The sequence below is a fragment of the Gallus gallus genome, chromosome 1, assembly GCF_016699485.2.
Source record: "Gallus gallus isolate bGalGal1 chromosome 1, bGalGal1.mat.broiler.GRCg7b, whole genome shotgun sequence".
Lineage (NCBI taxonomy): Eukaryota > Metazoa > Chordata > Aves > Galliformes > Phasianidae > Gallus > Gallus gallus.
Window position 1 is genome coordinate 132,604,549 of NC_052532.1, and position 12,841 is coordinate 132,617,389.

The following is a 12,841-nucleotide window of genomic DNA, read 5'->3' on the forward strand; positions in this document are numbered from 1 at the left end:
ACCCCCAGTAGTTACAGTGTTGGTAAGATCTCACAGAAAATGCAAAAATCTCTCTAAAATGAGTTGGGTGTGTTGCATTTCTGGAGACTTCAAAGCCTGGGACTCATGACTAGTGCAGCAGAATATCTGGAGTGCTGCTTCCTGAGGAAGGCCAACTGGCAAATTGGACATTTAAAGTCAAGTCTTGAAAGGTATTAGTGGGGTCCACAGGGAAGATGGCATTACTGCTGCTTTGCTCAACCTCTCATCTACTAATGAGAGCCTTCTTCCTGCTCATGCTTCAAGCACATTTTCATGCGTAATTCAACTTCTGCTAGAGCATATGAAGAAAGTACTGCATCCTCTTTGGGTTGTTACTTTTGGCTCTGTGAAAATTAACATCAGTTACACAGCTGGCTTTTTGCCTCACACAGCAGAGTGCACTGTGGGTTCGGGATTTCTGCACACAGAGGTTAAATCCAGAGCTGCACTCCTGACAGGAATATGGGAATTGCATCACTAAGCAGATTGTGCCGGGTCCTACCACCGAGTGAATCTATATTCTGAGATTTCATTCATTTATTGGGATCTTCTGCTGGCTTACAACGCAGTATAATCCACTTTATAAATTTATACTTGTTGCATATTGCTAGAATATGTCTAATGATCTTACCGTGTTTGCCTTCAAAAATAGCCACTTTTCAGGAAAGGTACTTGTAGCTGAATATGCATTTTATCTATCAGCATATAAGAAACGGAGCCAAGACATTTTTAACCGTCCATCTAGCGTTCTGCACACTTAACTTTTCCAGCACATTCTGCTTCTAATTAAGGAAAGGAGAGGTGCATTGGTCAGGCTATTCTCAACACGAAAAACATCTAACAGCTCACAGTACGTTTCTACTGACACCCGGTGGCAAAATGTAGAAATGCATCGCAAACTTCCATGAGCCAAGTGCTAAAAGGGAAACAAATGCTCCAGCGTTTGGTTTGTTTTCTGGTAACATCAGCGGTCCCAGAGGATGCATTGCAGTTCCTCCGAGCAGCATTCACTTTTGCATTCTACCAACCACCTCAAATACTAATTCTTGGAACATCAACACATTTTTATGGACAAAGTCCACATGCTTTTTACCCAGTGCGTTTCAGAACAGTTTGCCCACGCAGAAAGCTGATATCACCAAACTAGTTTACCTTAAATGCAATAAAACATGCTAAGTGCTGGGATACACGTCAAGTCAGGCTCCTTTTAGAGTCTCTCACCAATCACCACCAGCACTCATGTGGTAAGTTTCTTACACTTTGCTTGCCCTACTACACCCACACACTCAAGACTTTGGTTAAGAAATGGTCTTGCTCTGAGTGATCCATTTCTTCAGTGTGAAACAACCCCAACCTCACATTGTTAACCTTGGTAGCCTCTTCTCCTTTGTCTGCCCTTTTTTTCTTTCACTTTGCAGGGAATATAGCTATTCTACAACTAATCAGAGGTAAAGGCAAATCAGAGGTAAAGGCAATTCTCCATTGTAATCAGTTCTGTTGGTAAAGTGAACGCACAAGGGCTACTCTGAAAGTAATGCCTGCTGTTTTATGATGTTGGCCCATGACATCAGGGTGGATATTGGTGGGATGGCAGTCGAGGTTGAACCTTCCCACCAACATCCCATTCCATGTTGTTGCCGTGTGACAGATGGCAGCAGAGGGGTGGTCTGACACAACGATGTCTGACATGGAAGTGCAGATGGAGCAAAGGTGTGTCACTCATTGACGTCACTGACACTTGCTGAATGTATATAGGGACCAAACAGTGGATGTGAGCACGAGGTGGTGTGTTTCAGCAGTGGTGACACTGACAGTGGGTCACCTCCACTGCTGCATGGCATTCAGGCTCTTGTTCATCACTGGCGAAAAATGCATAGCTAATAGTGGTGGCTATGCTGAAACAGTGTTTTGTAGCTGGGAATTTGCTCTATCAGTGTTATTGTGTGTTTTGTTGTAGTTTTCATGGAAATAAATGGGAGGCATTATTTTTGGAGCACCCACATACAAAAATACTGGGGTTATATCGTCAAACTGCTTCCGCAAATGATTTTACTGTTTCATTAGAATATTGATACCAGCCTGCTGTTTCTTCCTAAATCACCTGTTTTTAGAACTAGGAAGAAAAATTAGTTCTCGTCTGTCACTGTTGCAGAGGAATGATCTGTGAGAATGCACACAAGCCACTCTCCCAACGTTTTTATGTTCAATTCCTTCAGGTCTTGAGACTCCCATATTGAGGAAAAATGCATTCTTTACGGTACACCAGCAAGACATACGGACTCTTCTGACGATAAAACCTCAGCTCCTGAAGGGTTAAGGCAAACTTAAAGCAGCGCCCACACCCCCGCCATGGCGTTCCCGCCGCGGGCGCACGCTCTGGCACCTCTAACCCGGGAAGCGGAAGGGACCCGGGAACCCGCTGAGCGGCCGCCGCGCGCCTCGTGGCTGTGCCCGCGTAGCGTCACCTCTCCCCGCGGTGAGTAGGAAATGGGGGAAGGAGGCGCGATGGCGGCTGGGGGTGCGTCGCTTCGGTGCCTCGCGACGAGGCCTGCCGCCGTACGGGAGGACGGTGAGGGAGCGGTTGTGTTCACAGCGCAATGGCGGCCCGGGCGGGAGGCGCTGGGGCAGGCTGCACTCGGCGGGCGCGGAGGGCTCGGCTAACTCGTGCGTAGGGAGCTGCTGGCTGAAGCCATGCTGCTGCAGTTGAGTGGAGCGATATGCACCGAGCAGAACTGCATGGATTGAGTGAGGGGGAGAATCGGTCCCATTTGTTCCCTTGGCCTTCCAGGCGCCGAGGATAGCCTGCTGCAAGGAGAAGCACCTCTGACAGCCCCAGCTTGTCTGCTAAGCACACGTCGGGGTGGGACAGCATCAGCAGCATCCAGAGGAGAACATTTCAACTCACAGCGGTTTAAGAACGTTGCTACTTTGGGGAGAGCATGACTGCATCATGACTGCAACCAGTAACTCCTCCCTGTCACAACTGCAGGCTGTGCATGTGCCACCATTCAGCTCTACCAGCACATACAGGCCTTTTGCCCACCGTTTCGTTGCTAAGACCATGGTGCTGCAGTCCTCGTTCAGGAGCTGCCTGCCGCTGTCCTGCCTTCTCAGGACTCCCAGAGCTGGCTTTGGAGGCACAGCTAGCGGGGGGCTCATCATCCAGTCTCTGTCTAACGATGTTTACCAAAATCTAGCAGTGGAAGACTGGATCCATGACCACATGAATTTGGAGAACCGGCAGGTCCTTTTCCTGTGGAGAAATTCCCCAGCTGTGGTAATAGGAAGACACCAGAATCCCTGGCAGGAGTGCAACCTCCAGCTGATGAGGCAAAAGAACATAAAGCTAGCCCGGAGGAGGAGCGGGGGTGGGACGGTATACCATGACTTAGGCAATATCAATTTGACTTTCTTCACAACCAGAAAAAAGTATGAGCGAATGGAAAACTTGAAACTAGTTGTGAAGGCACTGAAAGCCTTGCGGCCGCAGTTAGATATCCATGTCACCGACAGGTATGACATCGTGCTAGATGGGCAGTACAAAATCTCAGGTACTGCTGCAAAGCTGGGGCGGACAACTGCTTATCACCACTGTACCTTACTCTGTAATGCCAATAAAGTTGTTTTATCTTCTGTACTGAAGAGTCCTTATAAAGGACTGAAAAGCAATGCTACGCCCAGTGTGCCTGCCTCAGTGAAAAACCTCTTTGAAGAGGATCCTGGCTTAACTTGTGAGATGCTGCTGGATGCCATCGCTGAAGAATATGCCACGCAGCACAGAATAGATCATCACATCACCTTAATAAATCCAACTGATGAGTCTGTGCTTCCTGGAATCAATGATAAATCTAAAGAACTACAAACCTGGGAATGGGTGTATGGAAAGACACCGAAGTTCAGCGTTAGCACGTGTTTCAACATGGTCTATAAAGATTCTGTTCTTGATGTTAAAGTGGACATGGATGTAAAGCATGGAAGAATCGAAGCCTGTGACATTGATCTGCCGCAGCAGTGGCTTCCACCAGCACTGTGCCATGAGCTGGTGAAGAGCCTTACAGGCAGTAAGTTTTGCCCAAACGAAACCACTGCACTGTCAAGCATATTGCTGAGAACATGTCCACAAGATTATGAGTTGCACAGCAAGTGGAATCTGTTATGTGAGAATATGACAGCGTTAATGTGATCTGTGTTGTGAAATTGTCAGATAAACTTCTGCTTTTTTTTAGGTTATTTATTAAAAGCAAAATTAAAAGATTGATTTATATAAGCTTCTTCTCCTATCTGTTAGCCATTAAGATGTTTAATGTTGTGCTTTTGTTTAGTATTACCTACTAGCAACTAGATTTCACTCTGCCTGCACCTGAGGTCAAGCTGCAAAATGTAAGCCCCTGTAATGGGCAGCAGCCCTTCATTGCTCCATGCTGACAGATGTCATCACTGCTTAAAATGGAAGATGCTGCAGGCCTCCCCCCTTTTCTCTCTAGGAAAGAAGGTACAAATGACAGGTGGGAGACTAGATGGGATAGATGGAAAACTGCTGCTGTGCTGCTGCACTTGATTCTTAGCCTGTATCTCATTCCCTGCAGATAGAAACTCAAAGACCATGCCTCAGCACCTGAGCTGTGTGGAAAGGGATGTCCCCCTTGTTTCTGGTTGGAAATCCTGTCCTGCAGTGCTGGTGACCCTCTTCTCATATTTACAAGGGTGTTAGTATGCTGCACTTGCAGCTGTCCCACAGTTCCACACTGGATTAGTGGTTTGCACATGCATGTGCAGAAGAGGCAGGAGGGATTAGAAGTTGCAGCGTGGAGGATTATGTGATGTGGCAGGAGAGGCTGAGATGTGGACCATATGTGCCTCCTTTGTACCCAGGACAGCGACGGTGTTGTACAAACAGTGGATTCATTACCCCATGTGCAATGAGCCACGTTCCCACGGACAGGAGAGATACTGCTTTTTATTCAGCTTATGGTGCTGGTGGAAGTTTCCACAAGTCAAGAACAATAATGCAAGTTTCTTTGCTGTATTTATACATTAAATTCCTAAATATTCTGCCAGAAGAGCCACCTACTACCTACATATTCGTAAGCTTAAGCAATCATGATACTCCATCCCCCTTCTGGCTACTTTCCTGGCCATCTGTGCTTGCACAGGGTTGTTGAGGGGTCTTACATGATCCTCATCGGTCATATAGGGAATGCTCTCCTTACTCTTTTTATCCTTTTATCATCACATAAGAACAAGTTGAACAGCTCTCCTCTTTTTCCTCAGTTTTCCAAGGGGAACAACTGTCCCTGATTAATCAGGTAATATAAATGGCTAAAACATTCTGCTGTAGGATAAGCAGTACTTGATCAAAGGTTTCTACAGTCGTGCAGGGGCCGTTCAGCCTGGAGACGAGAAGGCTCTGGGGAGACCTCATAGTGGTCTTTCAGTATCTAAAGAGGGGCTATAAGAAAGAAGAGGACAGACTCTCTAGTAAGGTCTGTGATTGGACAAGGGGAAATGGTTTCAAACTAAGAAGATTTAGACTTATAGATTTATAAGAGTGGTGTGGCACTGGAACAGGCTGCCCAGAGAGGTGGTGCATGCCCTATCCCTGAAGACACTCATGGTCAGGTTGGACAGGGCTCTGAGTGCCCTGATGTAGCTGTAGGTGTCCCTGTTCATTGCAGGAGAGTTGGACTAGATGACTTTTAAGTGTGCGTTCCAACTCAAATCATTCTATGATTCTGTGAATTGGTGTGTAAGCCACAAGTGGGAAGACCTATTCTACATTACAATATGCACACGTAAATGCAAACCCTAGAGAAAACAGCTTCCTCCTCCTACCACCTAACAGAAAACTTGCTAGTGGAAGGTAGTAGTGAGCTGAAAGTGGCAGTTTTCAGGTTAAATCGTAGTAATAACTCAATATAGAAGTACTATTCCAAAAGAAAGGCTCGAGATTTATTTCCCCATTGTTGCAGAGTAACCAGAATGCAATTTTGACCAGGTCAGAATAGAAGCAGTTCATTGTTACAGCTGTAGGAGAAACACAGTGCAGTGAAGTGATGGGCTCTGCTGATAGCTCTGCCTACATGAGTCTGTTAGAGAGCTTACTTTTAGGCTACGCAACTCTTTCACCAAACTGCCTTTGAGTAGTACTTAAATTTTAAGTGCTGTGTTCACCAAGCAAAAGAGACATAAATTCACCCTGTTGAGGTGCAAGCACATCACAGTAAATTCCACCTGGGGCACAATATGTAGTACAACTCAATTTGTGTAGAGGTCTTTTCTAGAAGGTTAACAGGCTGGGGGACTCGAAAGAACCGAGTTCAGAAATGGAGCGCAGGGCTTGTTACTGGATCAGATGCTGAAACACCAACAGTATTTGCCACTTCTGGAGATAAGAGAACTGCAGGAAAATCAGAACAAATAAAGTGGATCGAGAAGCACCAGTTTCAAGTAGGCAAGAAACAATCTTGCTGTTAGGGCATGACAAAAAAGGACCAGCATAAACAAAAGGAGCAATGATATTTATGTCCTTCCGGCTGTCCTAATTACATTTCTGAGACTGTGGCATGGAGGAAGAGACTCTTCCATTCCTCCTCTTCTCCTGCTATAGTCTCTTACAGCTCCTCTACTTCTGCTAGTGTTTCCAGGAACAAAACATTGAATTTCCAGTGCCATGAGTTTAGTCTCACTGTCTTTCTCTTCTTCTAACATGCAATGCAGAGATGAGCATTGCTAACTAATTCAGTAAGAAGCTTAGTCTGCCACCAGACAACAATAGATTGTAATTGCTCTTGAATTTTTGGCTATAAGCCTGCAACAAAGGCAGCTGCTGCAACTGCTGGAGCTTTTTTTAACAGTATTGCCTATGCTAGAATGCCAGTCAAAAACTTCCTTGAGGTAGTCCACAAAGGCTAGAAGGTATTCCCCCTTAATCCATTTTGTATTTTGCCCCATTTTTCTTTGTCAGACTTGCTGGGTCACCTGAAGATGATCTCCAGCTAACCTAAGTTCACTGTCACCCTGGAAGGCTAGCCAGCTTTTCTGTTCATCACTGCCTGATTTCACAAGGTTTAACAGCTCACAAGAGCTGCTTTCTCTCAGCCCAACTTGGATTATACCAACTGATAACAGTTTACAGTTCTCTACATTTCTGAGTTTCTTCTCATGTATGGAAATCCTTTTGCTATCTTACACCTTCAGGAGTGCACAGGGTGTGAACAGTAATCACACCTCCTGGCCCCAGTGCTTGCTTTAAGGGTGCCCATATCTCAGGTCCCAGCTGACAGCAGGTTCTACCAGCGACTGCAGAAATTCTTGGTATGTCCTGATGATGCTTATGGCTCTGCTGATATTACAGGGGGCAGGGGGAGGTAAGGGCTGTCTTTCTAACTGTCCCTTAAAATGTTTAATCTTTCCATTTTTCCCAAGTCTCTCAAATTTCTGGTTTGGGATTCTGTTTTTCTTTTGGATGCCTCCTTGTGTCAGCCAGAAGAATGTATGCCCCTGAAAAGAGGGTACATTAGGCCCTCTGGACTCTTAGGTGCTCCTCAGGTGTGCTGTTTTATCTAAGTTAAAGGTAAATTCAGTAGGACACTGCTCAAAAGTATTATTATCCTTGGTCCACCTCCCCTATAGACAGGCTGAGGGAGCTGGGCTTGTTCAGCCTGGAGAAGAGAAGGCTTGCAAGGAGATCTCACTGCAGCCTTCCAGTATTTAAAAGGGGATTATAAACAGGAGGGGAATCAATTTTTTACTTGGTAGACAGTGATAGGACAAGGGGGAATGGTTTTAAGTTCAAAGAGGGAAGGTTTAGGTTGGATGTCAGGGGGAAGTTCTTCACAGAGAGAGTGGTGAGGTGCTGGCACAGGATGCCCAGAGAGGTTGTGGATGCCCTGCCCCTGGAGGTGTTCAAGATCAGGTTGGATGGGGCCCTGGGCAACCTCGTCTAGTGTTAGATATGGAGGTTGGCAACCCTGCCTGTGGCAGGGGAGTTGGAGCTTCATGATCCTCAAGGGCCCCTTCCAACCCAAGCCATTCTGTGATTCTGTAATTCAGAAGCTCTTTTTACCTAAACATCTACAGTGTTCCTACTGACAATTAAAGGAACTATGTAGAGGAAAAAACTTTGAAATAAAAACTGCACTGCAGCACCAACAGGTATGTCACTGAAAGTTTAGTAGTATATATATATATATATATATATATATATATATATATATATACACACACTACTATATATATATATATATATGTACAGATCTGGGAAGAAATCAGTAGCCTTAGCTATTTTGTAGTCAGAAAGCACAGGAAGGTCTACAAATGAAGAGAGAGAAGACCAGGGTTACCTCCTGTGGTACTAGTACAGGACCACATCACTGGGCTCACTGCTGGATTAAAGGTATTACAGGATGCAGAAAGCATAAGGCACCCATCAGTCCTGAGTTTAAAAGATCTCGATGGCTAACTGAGTACTAAGATTTAAGGTTGATCTGGAATATTGATGGTGGCTTTTCATTTAGCCCCTGCATGTCTGAAATCTGGACTAGGTGAAAATATACAAAGCTTCATATTCAAAATGCTTAATACATTCACAGTGAATTTTCTCTCACCATTAGCTGATCTCTGAGACATCAGCTGGCTTCTTGGAGTCATAGAAGAATTTAAACAGATGACTTAAATTACAAATAATAAAAAATAACCTTTATTCCCATTACAAATATGCATATGTTATATACAACTGAATAAAATCGATGACAGTGACTACACACATTATCTCAGCAGGAAGACAGGGACTTTCTATGGAATGTTTGGAGGGACCTGGTAGCATACAGCTTCTGTGGCACACAGTACTCTTTGTCTGATTCAACACTGAAAAGCTGAGACGTTTATGCAAAAAGATCAAGAAGGCAGACCACTGGCAAACTGTTACCCATAAAACAGGGCAAAGATGAGCAGTTTCTTGTTGATAGCTTTGGAATAGATCTGTTTTGTTAGAGGCAAGACTTAAAGAGGGATAATGGAATACAACAGCCATAAGGAAAAAGAAACAAGAAAGTTTTGGGTTATACAACCTCTGGAGTAATTAAAAAAAACATTATTGCTATTTTTTTTTAAAGGGGCTTTCTAGGCTTTCTAGGCAATAGCTTAATGCAGTTCTGACTGGCATGACTAGAAGTGCAGACACTGAACTTGCAAGTCAGGGGAAGACTGGGAGAGGGTCATACAACTTTTGCATGCCTAATGCAAAGGATAGAAATCAGATATATGACGCCGCAGCAGGGAATAAAAGAACACATATGAGCAATACTGAAAAGAATACAGCTAGAACATCGTTTGCATCTTTTTCTGCCCCAAATCCATCATTCAGAGAGATGTATAGAAAAACTCTAATATGTCTGCATACTGAACACTACAATGTTTGCATGCAAGGAGCTTAGGGGATGCAATGCTAGATTTGGGGCTATTTGTAGTCTGTGAAATCGGGTATTATGGGATCAACTAAAACAGAACAGCAGTCATGACTAGAATGCAGGAATTCAAGGAAATACATAGGCTGCTTATAAAAGAGGGTTGAAATAGTAGCACAGCTTCAGATGTTTGTGAGGTGGTCAGTTAAAGTTAAAACCCTCAAAATTTGCTCAAGACAAACAAAATTAATAGTAAAAGTAAAAATAACAGCAAAGAGGCCTTTGAGGGACAGTACTGAGGCTGTTATAAAACCCCTTCTCCGTAAACTTAAATTAAGACGTGGGTTGTATTCTTTAAGATTACAGGATAAAAAAGTAGGGTGGGAGAATTGCACAGCTGTGTTTTTTTGGACTGTAAAGGCACCAATATTCTTAAATCTATAGATTATAAAAGCAATGCTGGACAAGTACCTGTTCTGGAGTGCTTCTGATGATGGCCAACTGGACCCAAGTGGTACAAATTTACATTTCTATGCTTATAAAAACACTCATTAAAAGCAGTTACAGTAAATCACATTTTCTTTGTATGTTTAGTATGAAAGACATCCACTGTTGTTTCATGACAAGGTCGCAAGTCAAAGTCACAGTATCCAATGCTGAAACGACCCTATGGAAATCAAGAGAATTGACATGGGTAACACAAAATAAGCCATTCTACCATGGAAGTTAATTAAAGAGGTTTGAGTGTTTTTACCTGTGGCTTCTTAAAATAATCAAGACCTCTTCCAATCTTAATCATCCATCCATTGTTGAATCTGTTATTAAAAATAAACAAATTTGAAAACCATGAGTACGATGAATGATAATAAAAAAGAACGAACGCATCTACATGACTCTCAAGCTCCTTGTTTCAGCCACAACTATTTCCTAGCATAGGTGATACCTGTATGAACCATTCTGATACCTGCATGGAACATTCTGCACTGTTCTGTTTACTGAAAAGACATCTAATACACCTAATATTGCTCTCAGTTGGAACATACGAAACTGTGGTGGGCTAACTTTATCCAGTAAAGGGCACTGCCTTCCATTTTGTTAACTGTGGTTAGAAATTATCTCAGAAACTAGGGTAAAGTAGTTTAAATAACTGGAATTCACTGATTTTTTTTTTAATACCACCCACCTAATTTCTCGATCATGGATTGAAGATGAAAATGCGACATTCAGTGTTATCCCATGATTCCTCAATGACTGTTTTATTTCTTCCAAGCCACTTGTCTGTTGATTCCTCCCATTGCCCTGTTAAAAATAAAGATTACGTTTTCTTTTAAAAAAACATATATTCTACTTTTGGTCGCCGCTTCCTAAAATCCCCTACAAAGCCTTTTTAGTAACAATTAAACCCAAAGAAAGCCATCTGAGTGAAGGCAGATTTGCATTTTCATGGACAGGATAAGAAGCAGCCAGATTACGGGTACACTTGCTAAGGTATGTGGAGGAAGAGCTCACTCAACCCCTTAAAGCTAAACACAGATTACTATTTGAGCCAGAATAAATGCAGGGAGAGTTAGAAAAGTTTTAGCTCACCAAAAGCTCTTAAATTATAGCTATACAAGCTGTTGGAAAAGGAAAAAAAAAAGAAGTATCTCAACAGATTGTTTGTTTTTCCATTTTCCACCAAAAAAAAAACTTTCACCAAAACATCTTTTCCATCTCAGATCCTGTTACCAAGAATTTGTTATGAAAAAATTCGGAATTTATGAAATTATTCATGTTCAGCTATCACAGTTTTTCCTCTTAATCTGTGATTTCCACTGAAGGTACTGAAGCCACTCTCAAGCAAGTACTTGTAAACATGAATTAATTTATATTTAAATATAAACATTTATGTGCACATCTGCATGCTGGGGTGTGTTTGTGTGGTGTTACCTGGATACGGAGAAATGGAAATTGAAACCTGAACACTTACTTCATCATAGGAAGTGAGGAGGTGGATTGTTCTCACTTTGCATGGCCCCTTAACCAGCATCTCGCAGAATCGCAGGAAATTATACAACTGAAACAATTTTGTGTAATTCAGTAACATGGATTATTTTAGCTGCTATGTCAACTAAAACACAGCAGAACAGCAGTCACGACTAGAATGCAGGAATTCAAGGAAATATATATGCTTATAAAAGAGGACATAGGGGTTGAAATGGTAGCACAGTTTCAGATGTTTATTGCTCTCTACAACAGCCTGACAGGAGGTTGTGATGAGACGGGGGTTGGCCTCGTCTTCCAGGCAGTAACAGTAAGAGGATGAGAAGGAATGGCCTCAAATTGTGTCAGGGGAGGTTAAGGTTGGATATTAGGAAACATTTCTTCTCTGAAAGAACAGTGAGGCAGTGGCACAGCTGCCCAGGGAGGTAGTGCAGTCACCGTCCCTGGAGGTGTTTAAGAACTGTGTGGATGTGGCACTGAGGGACGTGGTCAGTGGGCATGGTGGGGGCGGGCTGCTGGTTGGACCAGAGGATCTGAGAGCTCTTTTCCAACCACAATGATTCTGTGATATGCAACGCTGAACATCTACTTGCCTGATGGACGTTCCTAATGTAGGGATCCTCCACCCAAACTTCAGAAACAATCTCAGTCAGATACTCCTGGAAAAGCTTCTCATAGCCAAAACCTGTGGCATTTTCCTCTATCTTGATTTGCTTATGGTATTTGCCATCTGAAAAATAACCAAACACCTTTGTTGGTGAAATAACGACAGAATCCCCACATAACATCAGACATTTAAATGTGAGCAAGACAGTGGTGGCTGCACACCTTGCTTCTCCTTCTCAATATGCTTTTTTATGTCTTCAGCTCTGGTCATGTACTCGGATATTTTCTGCCGGTACCGCTGCTTCTTTGCCTCATCCTTCGTTCCTGCCAACCAGAACCGCAGGGATGAGCTCTCCCCGAGCCAGGGCCGGGGAGAGTTCGGCCCCCATGGCCTCAGCCCCATCCGGAGGTGAGGGGGGAGCGGGACGAGGCAGCCGCCCGGCTCGTGTCTCCTCGCGGCCGGCGGTCTCCGGGCGACCCGCAAGTGGGCCGCGGTCCAACACCCGCACACAGCGCGGTGTTAATGGCCGCACGGCCCCCCGCGCCCGCTCCCGGACCGGTACCTTTCACCACCTGCAGCAGCAGGTCGATGCCCTCCTGGTAGCACACCAGGGACTCCTGGAAGCGAGATGCCAGATCCAATTCCACCGCCCGCTTCACCGTTTCCGCCCCGGCCCGCTCCAGCGCGGTGGTGCCATCGCCCCCCGCCCGCGACATGAGCACGAAAACGGAGTGCGGAGACGGCCGAGGAGCCGCGAGGAAATCGAAACCGGGGCGGTGAGGCGGGCTGTGCTCCACCGCTGCCCTTCCTCCCGCGGAACCCAAGC

At 44.5% G+C, this 12,841-nt stretch overlaps 2 protein-coding genes across 4 annotated transcripts; one reads left to right on the forward strand and one right to left on the reverse strand.

Moving 5' to 3' along the window:
• The first annotated feature begins 2,402 nt into the window (after positions 1–2,402).
• On the forward strand, positions 2,403–4,314 carry LIPT1 (lipoyltransferase 1). 2 transcript variants are annotated; one of them, NM_001397667.1, is made up of 2 exons: positions 2,403–2,497; positions 2,810–4,314. In NM_001397667.1, exon 2 carries the CDS (start codon positions 2,972–2,974, stop codon positions 4,202–4,204), a length of 1,233 nt encoding a protein of 410 aa, NP_001384596.1. In that variant the 5' UTR covers positions 2,403–2,497; positions 2,810–2,971; the 3' UTR covers positions 4,205–4,314. The 2 variants fall into 2 exon arrangements, with proteins under 2 accessions (NP_001384596.1, XP_040555040.1); XM_040699106.2 differs by having other exon boundaries at positions 2,425–2,590; positions 2,810–4,288.
• A 4,382-nt stretch (positions 4,315–8,696) lies between these two features.
• MITD1 (microtubule interacting and trafficking domain containing 1) lies at positions 8,697–12,790 on the reverse strand. 2 transcript variants are annotated; one of them, XM_416894.7, is made up of 7 exons: positions 12,578–12,790; positions 12,237–12,338; positions 12,002–12,138; positions 11,395–11,481; positions 10,609–10,724; positions 10,180–10,240; positions 8,697–10,092 (listed from the first exon to the last, which is right to left on the reverse strand). In XM_416894.7, exons 1-7 carry the CDS (start codon positions 12,729–12,731, stop codon positions 9,997–9,999), a joined length of 753 nt encoding a protein of 250 aa, XP_416894.3. In that variant the 5' UTR covers positions 12,732–12,790; the 3' UTR covers positions 8,697–9,996. The 2 variants fall into 2 exon arrangements, with proteins under 2 accessions (XP_416894.3, XP_025002413.1); XM_025146645.3 differs by lacking the exon at positions 11,395–11,481.
• Positions 12,791–12,841: the final 51 nt, after the last annotated feature.

Excerpts from the sequence above, each read along its gene's own strand:
- LIPT1 (NM_001397667.1), top strand. The coding sequence starts at position 2,972 with ATGACTGCAACCAGTAACTCCTCCCTGTCACAACTGCAGGCTGTGCAT.
- MITD1 (XM_416894.7), bottom strand. The coding sequence starts at position 12,731 with ATGTCGCGGGCGGGGGGCGATGGCACCACCGCGCTGGAGCGGGCCGGG. Across the intron at positions 10,725-11,394 it reads TCCTCACTTCCTATGATGAA|GGCAATGGGAGGAATCAACA; the intron begins GTAAGTGTTCAG and ends TATTTTTAACAG. Across the intron at positions 10,093-10,179 it reads ATTATTTTAAGAAGCCACAG|GGTCGTTTCAGCATTGGATA; the intron begins GTAAAAACACTC and ends TGATTTCCATAG.